This window comes from Stylophora pistillata, chromosome 12 (assembly GCF_964205215.1).
Source record: "Stylophora pistillata chromosome 12, jaStyPist1.2, whole genome shotgun sequence".
Lineage (NCBI taxonomy): Eukaryota > Metazoa > Cnidaria > Anthozoa > Scleractinia > Pocilloporidae > Stylophora > Stylophora pistillata.
In genome coordinates this window covers 23,684,169-23,704,674 of record NC_142530.1, presented here as the reverse complement: position 1 = coordinate 23,704,674, position 20,506 = coordinate 23,684,169, and the positions used below count along the sequence as shown (strand labels likewise).

At 36.6% G+C, this 20,506-nt stretch overlaps 1 protein-coding gene across 6 annotated transcripts in view; it reads left to right on the top strand.

Annotated features, from left to right (window-relative positions):
• The window catches only part of LOC111326376 (RNA-binding motif, single-stranded-interacting protein 2), a 45,545-nt gene that overhangs the window by 21,530 nt on the left and 3,509 nt on the right, over nucleotides 1-20,506 (top strand). For 4 of the 6 annotated variants that reach the window (XM_022930359.2, XM_088740436.1, XM_022930357.2 and 1 more), the window contains 17 exons: nucleotides 743-1,045; nucleotides 4,878-4,940; nucleotides 6,024-6,179; nucleotides 9,047-9,210; nucleotides 9,867-9,925; nucleotides 11,165-11,256; nucleotides 12,619-12,681; nucleotides 12,860-12,954; nucleotides 13,592-13,653; nucleotides 14,017-14,091; nucleotides 14,254-14,282; nucleotides 14,948-14,994; nucleotides 15,446-15,506; nucleotides 16,083-16,196; nucleotides 16,688-16,927; nucleotides 17,550-17,692; nucleotides 19,824-19,866. In XM_022930359.2, the coding sequence (XP_022786094.1) occupies nucleotides 800-1,045; nucleotides 4,878-4,940; nucleotides 6,024-6,179; nucleotides 9,047-9,210; nucleotides 9,867-9,925; nucleotides 11,165-11,256; nucleotides 12,619-12,681; nucleotides 12,860-12,954; nucleotides 13,592-13,653; nucleotides 14,017-14,091; nucleotides 14,254-14,282; nucleotides 14,948-14,994; nucleotides 15,446-15,506; nucleotides 16,083-16,196; nucleotides 16,688-16,927; nucleotides 17,550-17,692; nucleotides 19,824-19,830 (1,716 nt within the window). In that variant the 5' untranslated portion in view covers nucleotides 743-799 and the 3' untranslated portion in view covers nucleotides 19,831-19,866. Of the gene's footprint in view, nucleotides 1-107; nucleotides 313-429; nucleotides 625-742; nucleotides 1,046-4,877; nucleotides 4,941-6,023; nucleotides 6,180-9,046; nucleotides 9,211-9,866; nucleotides 9,926-11,164; nucleotides 11,257-12,618; nucleotides 12,682-12,859; nucleotides 12,955-13,591; nucleotides 13,654-14,016; nucleotides 14,092-14,253; nucleotides 14,283-14,947; nucleotides 14,995-15,445; nucleotides 15,507-16,082; nucleotides 16,197-16,687; nucleotides 16,928-17,549; nucleotides 17,693-19,823; nucleotides 19,867-20,506 lie in introns of those variants that run through there. The other 2 variants (XM_022930358.2, XM_022930360.2) reach the window with 2 other exon arrangements.

Here is a 20,506-nt window from a genome sequence, read left to right as displayed (position 1 = left end):
ATTTACCAATTAGCGGCCCCCGCTGTAGAGCTTTCCCGCCGGGCCGCTCATTGGCTGAAAGGTCATCACGTGCTCGCCGGCTGACGAGAGGGTACCTTTCACTTCGCTTGTGATTTGATGATCGAGTTCGCGACTAAGGAGTTTGCGTGTTGTATCTAGTTGACGTTGAGAGGTTAGCTGATCGGAGCAAGTTTACATGCTCTGTGCGTGTGGCGGGAAAAGAAAATCGTATGGCGTCACGGAATATATTGTCGTAAAAACATTTGGATCTGCGATCGATGTTACTGTAGTAGGCGCTTTTTCTTTATAAGGGTAAAGCACCAACTTCCACACATCTTATTTCTTAGTGGGAGATAAGCCTTGTTGTGATCCGTTCGTAGATTTCTGCCGAATTGAAGCGATCCGTGGCCACGTGTGTGTGTGGTTTGTTTACGTCCGATCGACTAGCCTTTGCGTCCGTTTGCAGCTGAAAGTAAAGCTCAGTCAATGCAAATTGGCTCTAAAAATCGGTGTGATTGACGCGCGTTGCTCATATGGACTAACAGTTGAGCAGGTTACGCGGGCGAACGAGTCGCGAGGACAGTTGTTGGTGTCAGGAAAGAGCGGCATTTTGAAAACATAGTGGTAGCATAGTGCCTTTTCGTGTTACAAAATTCAACTGAATCCAGCTTTGAGGTTGGATTCTCTTGTATCATGTTTTAAGTTTACATTGTGTTTACAAGTATATTCTGTCAATTTTCAGATTTAGGGCAACTGGAATGAAGAGGCCCTTGATCGCTTGTAGGATTGTAGGCGTATAATGAGCGATTCATTGGTTCAGGTTCTAGAGACATCAACGATGACAACTGATCGAACAAGCAACAAAGACCGTACGCATTCCAAGGATGGTGAATCGCACACCTCTCATGGGCCGCACGACTCGGCAGCGCCTCAGGATCACGCGACCAGGGATCTACCTGAAGGAGAAACGCTGGAGGAAGACGAAACGCCTACCGCGGAGGTTGAAAATCGCAACAAAAATGGACAGGAAAAGGATGACAAGAAGGTACCTTCCTCTAAGATTATTCTTGTAGTTTTCCACATCCGTTCATCATGTGACGTGCTGTACGCTGATCATCATCGCTTCTTATGGAGCGCTGTTAAAAGCCAGAGCGCGGTGTTTGGCGTGTTTTACTTTCATTTTAGATAGCTAGCGTTTATTGCACGTTCATGAATAATGAAATCTTGGCAGTGTTTGCTGGTTATGTTCGCGTGTTACGGCCGCCGAGTTGCCGCGAATTCCCCACATTCCCGCGTTTTCGGTGTCATTTGTATACAAAATCGCAATAATTATTTCGCTACTTCGAGAGCTGAGTTGGTGAAATCTTTGAGCAGTAGTCATCTTGTGATTGTGATTGTGTAGTGGGATTGTAATTTCCCACGACACGGCTTTGTTGGTGTAGATCTTTTGTGCGTAGCAAATTCATAGAAAACTCTGTCCTTCAGCAACTACCGGAACTGTGCGGAGCAGTGCGGACTAAATGTCTCAAAAGACCGCGCCAAATCCTGTCCTTTTGCCGGGTCTCAATGTTCCAAAGGACATTTTCTATAGTCACAAATGAAATGTGAGTTAGGATTTTTGCTAAGATATCGGTGGTATCCGCTTATGGTCAGCGTATAAGATCACAGTTCTCGCGTTACTAGTGAAGAGTGAAGCAAAAGATAAAATTTGTTATTAAATCATGTTGTTGTAGCTATTTTATACGCGAGGACCCCTGTTCCGATCGTCGGGTTGTTTTCTAGAGTTTTGATTCCCGCGATTTCGCTACTAGAGGATTGTGCGTCGGTTGATCGTCGAATGCGAGGTAAATATTCAGCCTGATTAAAATGAGCCGCCAGTTGTGCTACATTGCGTCTTGAATGTAATATTTACAACTGCTGTCATTTCCTTTATTTATTTTTATTCCCTTTTGCAAAGAAGTAATTGTACTAAAATGAAAGAGAGTGTCTTTCTCCCGTTCGTCTTCGGAGATTTTTGGCGATAACGAGCAATTTGAGCGTTAGTGAAATCAAGTAAGTATTCACGTAGAAATTTCGGAGTCTGCCTATAACTCCTCTTTCCTCTCGATGTCTTTGTTGATGAGTCGTAGCATCAGATAAGTAATTCTACGGCGATGTGACGGCCTTGTACTGGTTTTGCTGACGGAAGTTAGGTTTTCACGACAAAAGTTATGCGTGACTTATCCGAAGACGTCAACGAAATTATCGAAAAGCGTACAAAGCTTGCTAATTTACATTCTACAATACACGGTTTTATATGTGGCGGCCTGTTTGAGATTGATGATGCTTTAAATCTCCGCCGTCATGAGGATCCTTGTAGCTAATTCATCGCCCACATATTAAACTACTTCATCATTCTGGGAGCGAGGAGTCTTCTGGAGATTGTAAGAGAGGGATCGATGTAAGACACGATTGGGTTAATTGACTTCAAATTACGATCAAAGCTTCGACGCCGTTCATCTTATTTTGTCAATAGGACATCGGAAGTTCTTTAGTCACGGGAACTTTTTGTTTACTCTTGAATCCCGCCGAAAAAATCTGGTTTCCGGATCTAAAAAGCTTCGTTGTTGCCATGTGTAGTCCGGGAAATGTTGTTTGAAACAAATTTGGATTCAGTCTAAGGAATCTTCTCTGAGACCGTTCAAGCGACTTTCTCCGGATTAAATTGACAAATTGAATGTAATTTTATATCGCTGTTTTCGTCCCTCGTCAACACACAGCAATCTGAAGTAAAGACATAAGTTCTCAGATGCATTTTCCCGCTGTATTTCCTTATTTTGATGTTACTGGTAACGAAATTTTCAGTCATAGAACAATCTTTGTTTTAGCTACTACGTTAGGTTTTATGAATTGTCCCCCAAAAAACAAGATGAGTCTCTTTTTCGTGAATCCTTAAAAGCATTTCTGAAAAGCCTACCATAAATTTCAATTTGTTTCTCGGCTTAACGAGGAAAATTAGAGTAAGGAATATTCAAAAATAACACTGGTGCGATATGTGTCATAGTGAGCTAAGCGCAATATACCAGAATTGGAACATACTTGCAACATTGTTTTTTTTAGCTGAATTAGAAGTAACCTTGGATAACTTTTCTCTCCTTTCATAATATTAGCACTACGAGCACTACAGTTACGTTATTTAGGTTTTCTCCAAAACTGTGTATTTGAACGGTTAATCGCCTACGAGAATAATATCCTCCGTGGGCTCCAAGTGTTTTTGTTTGTGTATGTATAGGAATAGAATTTCGCGACATCGTGAATGCTCGCAGGGTAACGTTATCGGAGTATTCTCCGTTTTTACTGTTTACTCAGGAAATGCAGTTATCATGAAATAACCGCCAATTATCAATATTTTCAAATTGACCTTGCGTTTCCAGTAAACTTATGTACTCTAGGAAAAATAGTTAATCGATATCAACATATATTTACGTTAACGTTCTATAGCATTAAGCTCATGCGGTTTTCGCATAGCATTTTACGCAATAGGCATTAGAGAGTTCTCATGAAGCACGTTCTCGTTTTAAAACTTTTCCATTTCGAATTTTTAAAGGAGACAGTGTTGTATTCAATTTTCTTAGTTTAGACTCAAATTTCTGTGACAAATACTGCCGTCGAGACTGACAATCTCCTCGGGCTATTTTAAGTCCAGGTTTGGTTTAAAGAATTAAAAAAACAGCTTCGATTTGATGGGTATCCTAAAATGCTTTTTAGTTTCAGTTGGCCATTTACCAAATCATTAATTCTTCTGGAGCACAAAAATGAATTTGAATGAACTAAAACAACAGATTTGGCATTTAACAAGGCAGTTGTTGTAGTTCAACGAAATATTTTTATACTCATAGTAGATGCAACTGTAAACTCCTGAATAACTGTTGTTTGCTCTTATGACAAATTACCCATGTCTACTGTTAAAGATATCCATAATATTGATTACTCAATTCCCCCAACAACATTTTGATCATGTTTTATGTTGGAAATGTCATTGGAACATTTTCCCACTATGCTTTTCCCACTAATTCTTCTGGAAATTTTTTTCAAGGATTTTGGCAGAAACTTTGGGTATATCCACTGCCAAAATCTTTTTGCCAAACTGCCCAAAGATGTACAAACCAATGAGCTATAAAGGAATTTTTTCTTGCACACAGGTGGAGTTCATATTAAATCTGAGAAGTCAATGAACTCTTGCTCACACAAGTCTTTTATTTAGCGCAATATTCTAAGTAATCTAACAAAAAAATGAAAGCCACAAAAATGCAATGACTGTGTCCTAAACAAAAGTGGAGTTGAAATCATCAGGGAAATTATATGGCAAAGATTGCACTACATAGACATTCACATTTACAAACTTACCAGTCTACTGCCAAAATAAATATATAGTTATCTAAAGAAGTAAATTACACTTTCGAATGTCCACCACGTGCAGGATTTTTTTATCTTGTAAGTTAAACATACTTTTCCGCATTGATTTCAAAATATTTAGGGTGTGTTTGTTATGGGGCAAGGTATATTTAAAGCATGAATGGTCGTTTGTTGGGGAGATTACAAAACATTTTTAACCATTGTTGTTCTGTTAGAGTTACCTACTTCTACTCTGGCTACTTGTAGTTAGACTTTGATCACTGATTGAAGCCATCCTTAATGCATATACAAACAATTGTCTGCCTGCACCGTAAACACCTGCATACAAAGTATAACAACGGTACCCATTTAGAGGCTAAAACTACTTTTCCAGGCAGCCAGTTTTTTCTTTCCAGAAGTTCCTCAAAACTTGTGATAGTCTGAAAGCCGGCTAAGATCGACACCACATCTAAATCAGTTTTGCATCATTTTAATCTGTGCAGATTTCCATGAGACAACCCCAGAATCAGAATAGGAGGAAGCAACCTGTAAACCTTCCAAAAACAGTAAGTGCCATGACAAGACTGAGGGTGTTTCAGTCCTAGGGTTGTAATTTCAATTTTAGCCCACAATGTATACCCACTAAATAATTATTTTATCAGCTATCTTTGCATTTTATGCTTCAGAGTTATGATTGTGATGTTTTCACCAGTAGCGACTGCAGTTGACTTCTTGTCTCACATCAGTGCAAGGCACCCAAACTTAAACCAATATCTCAGTTCTGCACTTTGTGTTTACAAGTTCTTAAAGTGCACCTAAGCCCAAAATTTTTTTTTCACTTAAGGAAATAAGCTTATTTTTTGGAGTATTTCTGTGCAAAAATTTTTTTATTTGCTCAAATCTTTAATTTTCTATGCCCAGTCAAAATACGGAAAATTGGCCGCCATCTTGCCCCACGACCGAGTTTAAAGAAGAATGGCTATAGCGGGTAATGTGACGTCAAATCGAGAACACGAAAGTCTGCATCTCACACATTTTCACTTGTTTGGGAAGATTGTCGTCGATATTGTCTGAAATATGCCGACTAGGTGTGTTGTATGAAGACTGTTTGAAGCGCGATACCCTCTTGCAAATTTCGCACGTTGCTACATCCTTCTACAACACACTTAGTCGGCATATTTTCGGACAATTATCGACTACAACCTTCCCAAACAAGTGAAAATGTGTGAAAAGCAGACTTTCGTGTTCTCGATTTGACGTCACATTACCCACTAGAGCCATTCCTCTTTAAACTCGGTCGTGGGGCAAGATGGCAGCCGATTTTCCGTATTTTGACTGGGCATAGAAAATTGAAGATTTGAGCAAATAAAAAAATTTTTGCACAGAAATACTCAAAAAAATAAGCTTACTTCGTTAAGCAAAAAAAAATTTTTGGGTGTAGGTGCACTTTAATATAATGGTCAGGAAGAATGAGTAGAGCAGTTAATCCAGGGAAAGATCAGTGTGTTTTTTTTTTTCCCTTACAACTGTCAAGCAGGAGTGTTGAAGAAATTTCTCTTCTTAGCATGTAGTCTGTTTTATGATTATTTCGTTTTTTTTTTAAGATTGTTACCATTGTATTCATAAAATTACTGTGAATTCTATGGCAGCAACAGCAACAGCAGCAGCAAAAGTCGTACCATGGAGGACGAAACATTCGTTCGAGTCCAGGAGGAACATGGCAAGCATATCCTTCATGGCCTGTAGGATTCACATCACCACGTTTCCCACCAACAGCTCCTATATATGGCTATGCACATCCAGGGGTAAGATAAAAAAGGAAATGTTTGCTATGCCATTTTTCAGAAGTATAGCCATGAGGTTGTAAGCATTCCATACAGCAAGAAATAACAGGGTTAATGTGGTGGTCCAGTCTTGTAACCAGGTACACTTCAGCGCTACACAGCAGTTGTATTATTAATTATTCTTAAGAGAAAGTCAATGGCGCAGAAATAAGGATCTGTACGAGTACTTACTAGGGAGCGATTAACATGAAGGGTACTCCTCTAGTTCATTAAAGTATTTCCAATGTGAGGCATATGTTTGAAAATCTAGGATAATGCAGCCAAAAAGAATGGAATAACTGACTTTTGCCCAACACTACATGTAGATTCGGTGAGCAATTAGTTTGTTGAGTTCTCCATTATTGTAGTCAAGAAAGCAAAAGCAAGATAAAGGCAAATTATCAGCTGTTTGAAATTGTTTGTTTTCAAAAGAAATAATAATAATAATTTTATTAATTTCTATTGTGCAATTATCAATATAAATTTTCAAGAAAGAGGGCAATAGATGTTTTTTTTGTATTGATTGTACTCCATGTTGCCATTCAATGCAGTTATTATGAGACAAGATAAGTGTCTACCAAGAATTTGATTACTTGTGTTGCAACTATTCCGGTAAAGTCCCAGAAATTATTTGTTCCAGCAAATACTACCTGACTATAAAGTCACAAAAGAGTGATAATACAACCACACGTGCATTGAAAACTCAATGATACCTACCTACATCTTGTTCAAGGAAAGATTGGAACACAGAGTTACAAACTTAATCAAAATCATTGACACTGAAACTCAATCTACCTTTGTCCATACTTGGCATTTCCTGAATTGTTAAAGGTCTTCAAATGTAGCATAGGATTATTTAAACAATGCTGGCACAGAGTTTGAATTGTCACAACTAACCAATTTTGAAACCTTTGCCAGAGTACTGTTATGTTGATTAGTTTGAAATAGTCAACATTTCCTCATTAAGATGGTTCAAAATTTAAAATTAAAAAAATTTTTTTGAATAGTGACACTTAATATATCTATGGACAAGCAAGTCTCTTTTCTAACACCAGGTCAGAAGTGGCAGTCAAGAGGAGCAGTACCTCTTGTGTATATTGGTGAATGTGGATTGTAGTTTTCCATGAAAATAATTTTATCACTTTGAGAATATTAATTGAAACAAGTTTTGCCATGAACATTGTGGTTAGACATCATGTTCCTATTTGGCATGATCGAGCTTTTGTTTGACAGTGTTTTGTTAAGCCAAATCCATTCTCACAAATTTAAGAAACATTTCAACTATGTAGTCTTGTAATATAATGATGAAAGGGTGTCCATGAGATCATTTACACATGTACAAAAACACGTGTATGGTTATGTAATAATGCTAAATCCAAGTTATTATAGTCTCCTTGAGGTGACCTTCACAAACCACAAACGTGTGCAAAGTTATATGATAATACTTAACTGAATGCAGTATTGTACATGTGTATTTAAATCACTGGTGTGTGGTTACCTTATTACTACATGTAGACATAGACTCTTTTAAATAGTGATGGTTGGATAGTTTCCCAGTGGCAAAAATCTATGGAATGTAGACATTTCTAGTAGCATGCACTTCATCTTAACTTGAACTTATAGTTTTAGACAGGGTTTGTGTTGTTTACATTTTTTGAATGCTGGTGGTTAAGGGGTAAAGTAACAGACAGGAAATTCAGGTCAAAAGTCGTGTAATTTCATCTGTACAGTTAGGCTTCTGTATCCTTCATAAAAGAAAAAGAAAACTGTCTGGCTTGTCAAGGAGGCTTTACTGAACATCATAAACCTTACAAAGTTCAGAGAGGCTAGTTTAAATCACATTTGAGTGCCAGTTCTGTGTTATCCTACAGATAACTCATAAGTTGGACTGTTTTGATTATAGGCTCTTGACTCCCAAGAATAATTCTTTACACAGATATAAGTCTCAAATCTTGGAAAGCATCACACATGAAGTGGATGTATTACCCAATTATCACATAGACAGGCTTATTGCATAGGGTTTTGCTTAGGTGGGGTCCTGTCACTAGCCAAGATTAATGATCACGTTCCTCAGATACTTTCTCCACTTCCATGAGACTTAACTATTGAATCTAGAGAGAGGGTGTTACTTGATGATTTGGTTAAAATGAATGTCCAAAAAAATTGTCTGATTAACTTTAACTTTGATTACAATCTAATGTTAAAAAAAAAGGGGAAAGGTGGTTTGGGGTAAGGGTTGGGAAGTTGGAAGTAACCCTGATTGTATAACTGATACATATATGCACTACATTGGAAGTGGTGTCAATTTTTTATGCAAAAATTTATGGAAGTTGAATACCCTAGACATTTTCACTCTCTTTTTGGCAAATAGCTCCATCCTGGATGTTGCAAATACTTGGCAGAGCCTTCAATATAAGCTAGTTTGAAAGTTCAGAGTGTTTTCACTCTGGGGTAGGGGGTCTGTTTGCCCTCCCCTTATAATGTGAAGGCTTGAGTCAGGTATGCTGTTCATCAGATTCCTTCAACCAGGAACCAAGCTAAATTTGCTGTGGCTCCAATATAGGACTTCAACACTGTACTCCACAGAGACATATTCATCTGCAACTGCTCTTTAGTTTCATTCTACAGCTGCACCATCATACTTCCTCAGGGTTATTATGAGTGAAGGGAGCTTCATCTAGGTCATACCATGATTGCTGACATACATGTAAGAAGATCACCCGTGTGGTCATCTTACTGATTAAGATTAATTTGACACATCAGAGGTATTGTCATCTCACAAAAATCATCTTCTCCTGAGTTAAGAGGTTAACTTAATCATTCTGTCTCATTTTCTTCATGCTGACAAGGCATATAACATACCAAGCAGTCCACCACCAACATCAGGACAGAGAAGTTTATCAGTAAGTGACAATCAAGATGAAGCTGAAGAGAAGCTTAGCAAAACAAACCTATATATTAGAGGACTTTCACCTGGAACAACTGATGAAGATTTAAATAATTTATGTAGCAGGTGAGGTTGCCAAGCATTTGGACTGTGCTCTATTTATATTTTAGTTTGTACTAAGTTTTTGCACTGGGTAGTTGTCAACTTGTTTGTGCATAACACATTTTCCTCCTTCCTTCCTTTTGACGTTTGTTTCTTCTCAATTCCTCCCCTGCTTTGTTCCCTTCCCCTTTTTCCTCATTACTTTTAAGCTTAGTCTTTTGTTACCTTCCAACATCCTATTACTCGATTCTCTTCTTCTTCCTTCAACCACGTACTTATCTGAGTTAATCACATACCCTTTTCTACATTCCTTCCCCTATTCTTCTGGCTTGCTCCTTCCTTAAATCATTAATTTTTTTCTCAGGCCTGGTTTGTTGTTCATTTCAATTTGTTCAATCTTAAATGTATTCATTTTTCCTATCATTTTTTTATTGGTTTTGACATCATTTACTCATTCATTCAGTCACTTCTGCTCAGTCTCTACCAGTCAATCCACCATCCATTCAATTGCTTATTTGTAGATTAATTCATTTTTATGCAATTTTAATCTTTAAAAGTTAGCTCTACCCTAGTTGTGCTCTATTTTCAGTCAAAAATATGCTGGTAAATTAATGTGTGTGATTGGTTTGTATTTAGCTTTTAAAAATATCTATTTAATCTAAAACTCTTTCTGTCCACAGATATGGAAATATTATTTCAACAAAAGCTATTCTAGATAAGAACACTAATAAATGTAAAGGTAAGCATCAGCAGCAGCTTCTAACATTCATAAAGCCTTAACTGAATGTTTTTGTTTTTGTCTTTGGTATCAGCACTTTTATTATAATGAGGGAAGTCAAGCAAACTCCATGTTCAGTTATTCATTAACCCAAGGTGAAATTAGACAATTCTCTCAACTGATTAGAATGCATTTCTTTTTGGCTAACTTGGAGAATTTGGTGTTATACCAAGAAAATATTGCATACTAAGGTTACGTCCAGCCCAAGCAAACAGTGATCATGATTTGTTTCATGAGAAAAAAGGGCATTTTTTTAGGTAACTTTAGGTTATGAGGGAAAGAGAAGTGACACACATTGTAACATGAAAGGTTTGTCCTTATAGAGGAGGACTTAATAACTTGATGCGATGTGTTGTTGCTTGGTTTTTTTATGTTGTTTTTCAATATATGAAAAACAAATTATCAGGACATTGTGGTGATCTCAAATCCTGTGGTCTGCAACATAATTTGTGTGCTAAAGCTCTGGCCCCAGTTGTTCGAAGGATGCATAACGCTATACACTGGATATAAATCTCTATCCGGTGGATAGCACAGTACGTTTTGGTAACACTTATCTGCTGGATAGCGATTTATCCGTTGAATAGCATTATCCGCCCTTTGAACAACTGGGGCGTGGTGTACATTAGAGTGTGGATCCTTCAGCAATAATTGTTGACTTTTCTTGTCTTTGTTAGAACTAAATTTAGCTTATCTTTGTGGCAAAAATTTGAGAACATTATTTTCGGAAGATTGTTAGTAACAAGAGTTGCAAACTTCAGCTAAGAAGTAATTGAAATAAATATATAAAGAAAGAAAAAGTGAGGAAGGACAACTTGACGTCGATGATCAGCTGAATATCAACTTAATCAACAACAGATGCAGTATATGGTTTTATGACTGATGTGGTCAGTTGAGTGATTAATGGTGTTATGCCATCATTTATGCAGTGATGCAACATCTTAAGAATTTTTTTTCAGTAGTCAGAGCTTCTTGATGTCTGCTTCCGTGTGACATGTTTGATTTCTTGTGTTCAAGTAACTTCCAACATGCGTACAGACAACAGCACTTTACCAATTAGAAGTACACATAGTAGATGAACTATAAATATTCAAAACAACATGCTGTGTGGGAAATAACATACCAGTAGCTGGCCATTTCCTTTATTCTGTCATCTGTCTGTTTTGTTTGTTTATTGATTAAATTGTGTTTTAATTCAAACAGGGTATGGATTTGTGGACTTTGAGTCACCCACTGTGGCACAAAAAGCAGTTACCGCCCTGAAGAACAAAGGAATTCAAGCCCAGATGGCTAAGGTTAGCAAATGTCATGTTGCATTGTCCTCTTCCCTTCCTGTTCATATCCTCTGTCATGCAGTGGGTCATTTTGTGGCGAGAATGCATGCCGTGCTGTAGTTGCACACTCAAATCTTAATTTGTTATGATGACTTTGAAATTAAAGTTAATTTTCTTAAGTTTTTAATTTTACTTACAGCTTAATATTTGAGGGTGGGGAACCTCAGAAAGTTATTTAATCACAGTGAGGGGGGTTAAGTCATGCCTCATGTTATTAAATATGAAAATGTAAGTCAGTTGTTGAAGTAAGTCCATCCACAATAGGACAAAGAAATACCTTAGTACACAAAAGAAAATAACCTATTATATAAGTTGGTTGGATATCCTGCAGATCACTAGAGATAAAACAACAAGAGATTTTTCTGACCTCACAAGATAGACCATCTGTAGAAGCACGTGTGGAAACCTATATTTTGGTTTAAAGAGGATTGACTGTTGCTATCAGGAGACTTTCATTATCATGCAAATATTGTTGTAGTATTTAGACTAATGGTCAAAAATAAACCTGGAGCACATGTGACGGAACATGTGCTAGCAAGAGTGACACAAACATAACTCATGTATCCAAAATCTTTATATTGTTACCTGTTACTTTTCTCTTTGCACACTTGAGGCTGCTGAAGGAAATTCAAGACAATGGCCCTGCTAGCTTAGTCTTATGTGAACCAGTAAACCCTTTTCTGTGCTGTCAATTGTCTGTGCTTGGTCTTAAGATTGGTTTCACAGTGTAGAAACGCTTACTGTCTGTAAACAGATCACAGATCTTGGTATTAAGTTAATTTGGAGCCCAGTTCAATACCTGGAAACTTAAGTTGAAGTGAATTACAGGCTAAAAAACAGGGGTTTACTGATTTAAGTTAAATTGATTCACTGAGCCATTGTTTTGTACTCTGTGAAAGGCCTCCTTGGTGTAGAAAGTAATTGTTTCTGCTTATAGTCTAATTCAGCGAAAATTGAGGGCATAATTATACTTGTTGACATAGCATTCCCATTTAAGCCTTGAAGCTTTTCTTAATAGTAACGATGGAATTTTATGGGTTATTTGTGTCTTTTTGTTTTAAAACAAGAAGTTGTTTTAAAATGCCATAGGCCTATCAGTTTTGTGACATCCCAATGCAATGTTTCCTATGACATGTGTCTTTGTGTCTGTTTGAAAGTCACAGTTTGTGCCAAAAATAGCCTGAAATGTATACCAAATATAGGATATCAGAAGCACTACTTGTATTCCCACTGACTTACAAAAGAAATTTTAGACCAATTATGTGCAAGCAGAGTACTAAATTAATCTGGTTACATAAATTAGTATACTTTTCTTCTTTATAGCAACAAGAGCAAGACCCCACCAATTTATATTTTCTTTATCTTCCACGAAATTTTGATGAAGCGGTAGGTGAAAAATATAGTCTCTTTTTGTACTTATATATAGGTTCAATTACACTTAACATGATACAGTCACATTTACCTAAAAAGAAGATTGAGTCACACTAGAGTGATTCATTGAATAACTGCTTTGAATACTCAACAAATGATTATGTTAGTTAAAGAAATTAATTTTCTCTCTCAGAAATTAGAAGCATTGTTGAGAAGATATGGCAAAGTTATATCAACAAGAATTTTAAGAGATACTGACCATGAGAGTAGAGGTGTAGGATTTGCAAGGTAAATGGTTAAGATACAAGTGTCTTAGATTTCTTGCAGCCAAAGGCATGACCCTCATATGCCACCACTTCCTCTTGGCACTCAACAGTTTAGGAGCTGGAATTGCCATAAAATTTATTGTAACAATGCCAAAGAATACTATACTCATAACGGCTAAGGTGCATGCATAGACTTCTTTGCATGCCACACTATGGGTATAGTGCAGCGAAGACAAGCAAATTATACTTGTATGCTGAAAAACTTTTGAACACACCTATGTTCCTCCAATTGCTAACCATTGTTATGTAACTATGGTACAATTGACCGTGTATCAAATGGTGTGACATTTGAGACTGACCTTGCAAGCAAAACTGTCACTATATACTGCTTATGGTTACTCTTGTGATTGGTTGGTTACAGCTAGCTATTGCTGTCAATAAAGTTTCATTGGAAATTGTCAATGATAGGAAGCAGATTGTACCTGTTTTGATTCAAGTATGCTGTGTAGTAACTGCTACTGATTCATAAAAGAGCTGAACCTGATTTACAAATGAAGGCTGACTGCAGTCACTTGTCCAACTCCTTGAAGTAGAGATGTGGTGGCATGCAGTATATTTGCTTCCTGTTACTAAACAAAGCCTTGATATTCTACTTATAGAATGGAAAATACACAAATTTGTGAACAGATAATCAAAGATTTTAATGGTAATAAGATTACTGGTAAGTGTACATTGTAATGTTTGGCCAATGGTAGTTATTGTCCCTCAGTAATGAACTGTACATATACATAATTACTGCCTCATTCAAAAATTTACATTCAGGAAAAATGTTTTGGACTATCTGGCTGATCGACATTTCCTTTTTAGATATTTGCTTGATCATGACTGTATAAATTTTTTCTTAAAAACTTTTTATTGTTCATTTTTTAAGTGGTTTTGAAAAGTAGGTTAACTAAAAGGTGGGAAACTTATCCACATCCATAAAAGTTAAGCCTTTTCAAGTTGTCTTTTTCAAGCTTTTTATCTACCAATGCAATAGCTTTTTAGGGACATAATATGCTCTATTGTCTGTCACAACCTGTAGGTAGCATTGAAGCTCTTGTTGTCAAGTTTGCTGATGGAGGTCCCAAGAAAAGGCAACAAACTCAGCAAAACCATGGTATGGCCTATTGTATCTGCATCGCCATCATACCCAATTGGCTCTTTACTTTGATAATGACTTCTGCTAAGGTTGTCCAGTTGAGTGGCAGTCACGGACAACAGTCAAATTAAATTGTCTGCTAGGTGGCATGTTACTAACACAATATTCTTCTGTAAACAGACAATTCCTGGCAGTTAAATAGACAGGAGGTCAGTGTTCATTAGTTACAAGATAAGCAATATCAATTTCTTACTGACAGTCTGTTTTCTTCAGTGATACATTAATGCCAATCTGATATTCTATGAATTTCTCATTAATATTTTACTTGTTAATTTAACTATTTATCAATTATTTTGATTTGTTTGAGCGGACAAAAATGGAATGCTAAAGTGTCCACCTTGTGGCAAGAAATCTTAAATTTTATATTTTAGAGAAAAATGAGTGAAAATTATCTATACATTTTACAGGTATCCTTACATGCTATTGTGATACATTATAGATATATAATATGTAACATAATAATGTCCACATAATTAATTATAGTGACAATTAGGCATAATTGTTCCTCTGATGTAAAATACACATACATCATGCATAGCCTTTTTGATGAGAAAAGAAAAGGTACATATATTTTATATGTATTTCCAAATTGCAGTGTCTTTGAAAAGAATTATATATATATGTATCTATAAACTCAGACCTATATGCTCTAATGTTGTTTCTCCATTTCTTTTTTAAGGAGTACCCTTTTATAATTAATTTATAATTTATATGTATTGCCAAATTGCAAAAGCAGTATGTAAATATTTAATTAGATATGTATTAATAAACTCAGACCTTATGCTCTAATGTTGTTTCTCCATTTCTTTTTTAGGGAGTACCCTTGCTTGGATACGGTGAACCACTAGTGATGCAAAATGGGTGGGTTGATTGTAATCTTTTTATTTTTGTTATGCAGTGTATATCTATACACTGAATGCAAATATGGCATCCAATTTGAATTGCCATTCTGGACTGACTAGCCTTGTCTTCATGTGGAAACACAAAAGGATTATTACATGTGTGAGAGGCTAGTCAGTCCAGAACAATGGCAATTCAAATTGGACACCATATTTGCATTCGGTGTATTGTTTTGTTTTACTGAATTGGGAACTAGGTTTGTTGTATCTGAAAAACAACAGCAATGTTATGTTTTGAAAGACAGTTAATGTCATAATTGCAATGTCTCAACATGTTATTGCAGACACTAATTTTCAAAATTCTCTGCCTTCCTTGATTAAAAATAGTTACAAATAGAGCACGTTTTAAGCATAATTTTCTCAAAGAGTCCTTTTGACTTGAAAAATATCTTTCTTTTGGTCACTTTATTTAGATCAACTGTAGGGAGTTCAGGAAGAGTTATGACAACTCATGCTGCAGTTCTCCCTGGACAGGTGAATACAATTTTTGTGTTACATCCAAAGCTAGAGACTCATTCATTACCTAACTCTAAATCTATGGGTCCATTTTTTCAGAGTTACCAGTGATATATCTCAGTACATCCAAAGTACATTAAAGCAAACAAATTTAGGATAATCTTGAATGTATGTACTGAAACCAAAGCAATTTTTGTGTTTTTATTCTCCCAGCTCAGAATCATTTGATTATGTCTAGCCAACAATCTTTATGTATACGGGCATGGGAAACTCCTTTGTCTTTTTGGTATACATGTATGTACTTATACAAAATACTGGTAATCTCTTATCCCTTTGCTTCACCTGAATTTGCATTTGTGTCCCACAAGGTAATAGTTGGCTCTTTTAATAAGGAATTCCAAACTAAAAACACCTAGCTCTTATACCAAGACTTTTGTTTCATTTGTTGTTGTCATAATTCTCTTTGTTATGACATTTTGATAAACCCGCAGATTGTCTAAACTGTGTCGCCAAATTTATGTTAGCACATTAAATGTGAAGTTGACTTTGGAAGATTTTTTAACATGATCTGGAATTGTTACTTTTTTTTAACAGGGGACAGCATTTGTACAAACAAATATCCCACTTGCATACCAACTTGCAACAGGAGGAGGTGGAAGCTGGCTTGCACATCAACCTTACATTCAGATGCAACATCAACTACAACCAGTGAGAATGTGATTTAGATATATCAACAAAGTTGAAGTGGTAAATTGGCCACCGTAAGGATTACAAAAGCTGACGTTTCGAGCATTAGCCCTTCGTCATTTTGCTCCGACGAAGGGCCAACGCTCGAAACGTCAACTTTTGTAATTGTTACCGTGGCCAATTTACCACTTAACTTTGTTGATATATCCAAATTATTTCGTTACTCCCACTGACGCAGCCCCAAACAGTTTCTTTCAAAACTTTTAGCCTTTATTCATAATTTGATTTAGTCTTTTCACTGTTTGCTTCAAGTTTTCTCATTGGAATTATCTTTGTTTGAGATATGCTTGTAAACTGCACATACTTTAAACATAAGTTGCACTTTTTGAAAAAAAAATTGCCATTGGACCAATTATGCAAAAATATTTCTATGCAGTAATATTCATCTGAAATTGCACAGTCAATTATGAATTCATACTAGTTACCTCAATGATTTCTTTTCTTTTATTCAGAGTCAGCTAGCAGCTGCCGCAGCAGCAACACCAGTTACACCTTCATCAATGGAACACAATGTTGGGGCTTTGCAGCAGAGCTCTGTTCAACATCTAACCAGTCAGATGAACCAGCTCCAAATGTCAGGCTCGCAATACATAACCAGTCCAGTTCATGGCTCATTCTCACAAGCTTCATGGCAGATGATGCATCAGCATGGACAACCACAACACCCACACCCACACTACATGTCAGTTGAGGTAAGAATGAAGACTGAAACAAAAAAAAGAGATTGAAGTAGAATGAAATGCATCAGTGATGACTCCTCCATTTCAAAAACAAATTTACTATAATTATGATCAAATACGTTAACACTGCTGATTGGGTTAATTAGTTCAAAATTCTTCATTAGGGCTGGGTTGGTTAAAGCCATAAGTGAGCGTGTGTTATTATGATACCTTTAAACCTGGATTATTTTGCACATTGCAACAAGCAGCTAAACTTGAAAAATAAACATTACTCATTCTGATAAATCAACACTATTGGATACAGGTACTGAGTTACAGCCTTACTATCACATGTTTCTATTGGGTATTCTGTACATTGCTTTATGCTGTGGAGGACTCTTTTTAAAATTTTTTTCTAAATTCTTCAACTTTTTAGATGAGTTATGAGGATATATATGTTCAAGCAAATAAAAGAGATTAAAGAATATTTTCATTTTTGCAATTTATGCTCTAATGACATATTCCAGGTAGAAAGAGACCCAGATGGGTAAGAAAGAGGTAAAGTGCTGGGTTAATTTGTTGGCTGCCACAAAGGATGTGAACTTTACAATGTGCACACCAGTGAAAACTGATAATAATTGAAATTAAATTTTAGGAACATTCAGTGGTTGGTGAAGGAGATCCGCTCGGTCCACCCATGTCACCACAAGTAACAGGCTTGCCTCAACACCTTGCTGATCCTGGTCAAGGGTTGGATGAACACAGAATGACAGGCTACACATCACATTACCAACAGAGGTATATTGTTGTAGTTGCAATCATCTTAAAAAATAATAGATCTTGAGATTTACAATATTGATGTTCAAAAAATTGGATGTGGAGAAATTACACTCTGGTACACACAGAAAAAGATTGGGACTGGTGGCATGAGCAAAGGCTTACACATACATCCATCCATACATACATAGGTTAATTGACCACTCACCATCGGGGCTTTTCAGGGCCTACACCCACCCATCCCACCCAGGGGAGGACATCCACCACACAGTAATCTCGTGCGTGGGAAATTAACGTCTCCTACTCCTAACCCTGTAGGAGACAGGGCCTATGGTTTATTCGTCCTTATCCGAGAAGACTAGAATATCTATCCATTTCTTGACTATAGAAAGGTAGCAAATTCTCCTCACTTATTTTAAGACCATGAGTATTGGTCCGGCCAGCTATAACAATGACTTAGTACTCATTTGTTTAAGTTCAGGCCTCTGAACTGAAATTGCACCGTAAGAATACGAAACAAACCTGCAGCCACTCTTATTTGAAGTGCCATTTCAGCACCAGTTGGTTCTAAGTGCATGATTACATTTGCATTTTATTACTGGATTGCATTCAGTAGGTATTGTTTTGTTGCACATTCTTCCCCTGGAATACTGGGATTTTTTTGCAAAACTGAAAGAAGTAGATAAAAATATGTTTGTTTGTAAGTGCTCATGTAGAAATTGAAAAAAGATATGCAGACCTCTTTCGTATTTCAATAATTAGTCCGGCTGATTCTGCGCTGATGAAAATGTATATTGATATTAGCGCAATATAAGTTATTATTATCCAACTACACTTAGACGAGTACAAAGAACGCCATAGACGAGTACAAATATCACGCGGTATTTGCACTCGTCTTTTGTAGAGTACCGGTTCAACAGGTTTTCTTTCATCACGCAAGCGAAGAATTGGATTGTAGTTACGAAAAAAACAAAGTGGCGGACAATTTGAATCATATTTCCGACGACGAAGAGTCAGAATGACTGGCAAATATAGATCCAAGTCATTTAATGAAGAAAATAGAAACAGTAACACAACAACGCGCCAATTCCGTTCCGCTTCGCATGCTTCTGTCATGTACTCCCCGTAAATAAATTCTGAAATAACAGTTTGGCGTGGTGGATAATAAATAACTTATTAGACGTTTTGTTGTGTAATATCGCTGAGTATTTTTACTCGTTATTTGTATTTTGACTAGCCCTACCACCCTACGGGCTCGTCAAAATACGGCACAACTCGTAAAAATACTCAGCGATACTACACAACAGAACGTCTAATAAGATATATGTATTCTTAATATTCTTTTTCATGTCAACCTGTGATAGTTATTCTCTCGTGTCCATTTAATGTCTCTGTCCAAACTAATGCTTTACATATTTCACATGCTTTTGTCTATCTACGTATATTGAGGGTTCAGATTGCTAGTGGCATAAATAAATGCTGACTGACTGTCTGTCTGACAGACAGACTAACTGACCAACCAACTAACTGACAGATTTACTTGTCTGTCTGTCGGTCTATCTGTCTGGGTCAGTTGGCTGGCTCACCACTGATTGGCCGGTTGGTGGAAAGACTGACTGACTGACTGCCTGACGAGCTGGATGCAGGCTGATAAAATAGCGTATTGACTAAAAGGAATGATTGTGCGACTGACTTCCGGTAACTAACTGATTAACAACACAACCACACATTTTGTTTATCTTTGTTACATTGATCTATGTAATGTGTGCGGATGAATTTCGTTGAAAAAAGTATCAAAAAGTAACATCTGGCGTGTAGTTTTCCTGAATGAACGAGGTTTGATATTTTTGGCCTCGAGGACACACTAATAAATCCTTTTTTTGTCACAAATTAGATAGAGACAGCAACAGAAAATTTTTCGTTTACATAAAATTAGAAAAACCTCGAACACTAAAAGATAACGGAAAAATTATTCGATATCTGAAGAAACGACCAAAAGTGAATAAAGGATTTCTGCACCTAATGGGAATATTAACAAAGAACGTTTAGCTGAGCTCCAGAGTTCAGTTCAAGTTATGTCAATGGAAATAAATTCTTAACATAACTTAGTTTTGTCATGCAGGTACAAAACTTCTTTTCTTCTTTATTTAAGAAAATGATGATGGAAAAAAACTGGCAACCACGAATTATTTAAAGTAAGTCTTCTAATGATTTTAATATGGGCAGACTTGAATAGATGTTTTTAAACCAGCTTGCTGCAACGCCGCACCACTTGCAAATCCATTGTATTATTCCACAATTAGGTTAAATCTACTTTGTGCCTACTTATCCTAATTTAATTAGGTTACTAACAAGCTATGCGATGAGGTTTAACGTCATTCATGGTTAGATCAGGTCTTAAAGGTGTTGATGAAACAGTAGTATCTGCCTTTTAAATTATATCGATCTCAATACTTTTTACTTGGTCCTGTTTTATATGATCAACATTATGGATAAAGCTTTTAGGAAAGCCGTTGTTTTAACCTCCGTTCATATGACTGCTACTGGGAAGTACCCCACCCCATGTCCCACTTCCCCCCCCCCCCGGAATTATCTGCTACTTCTCTTCTACGCTTTTGTATCTCGTTTTGCAGGTTCTAAGTTTGTCATCAAAATCTTTGCGAATACTTCATCTTCACTTATAAATTTTGTTTACTCTGCACAGTTTTCGTACTGTAAACTACTCTGATAGGTTTCTCTTTTTTTCACTTTTAAGATTAGATATCGTAACTCCAAGAAGCATGCCTATTATATTTCGTTGGGTTTAAAAGCAATACCTCTAACTTTGAACCATTT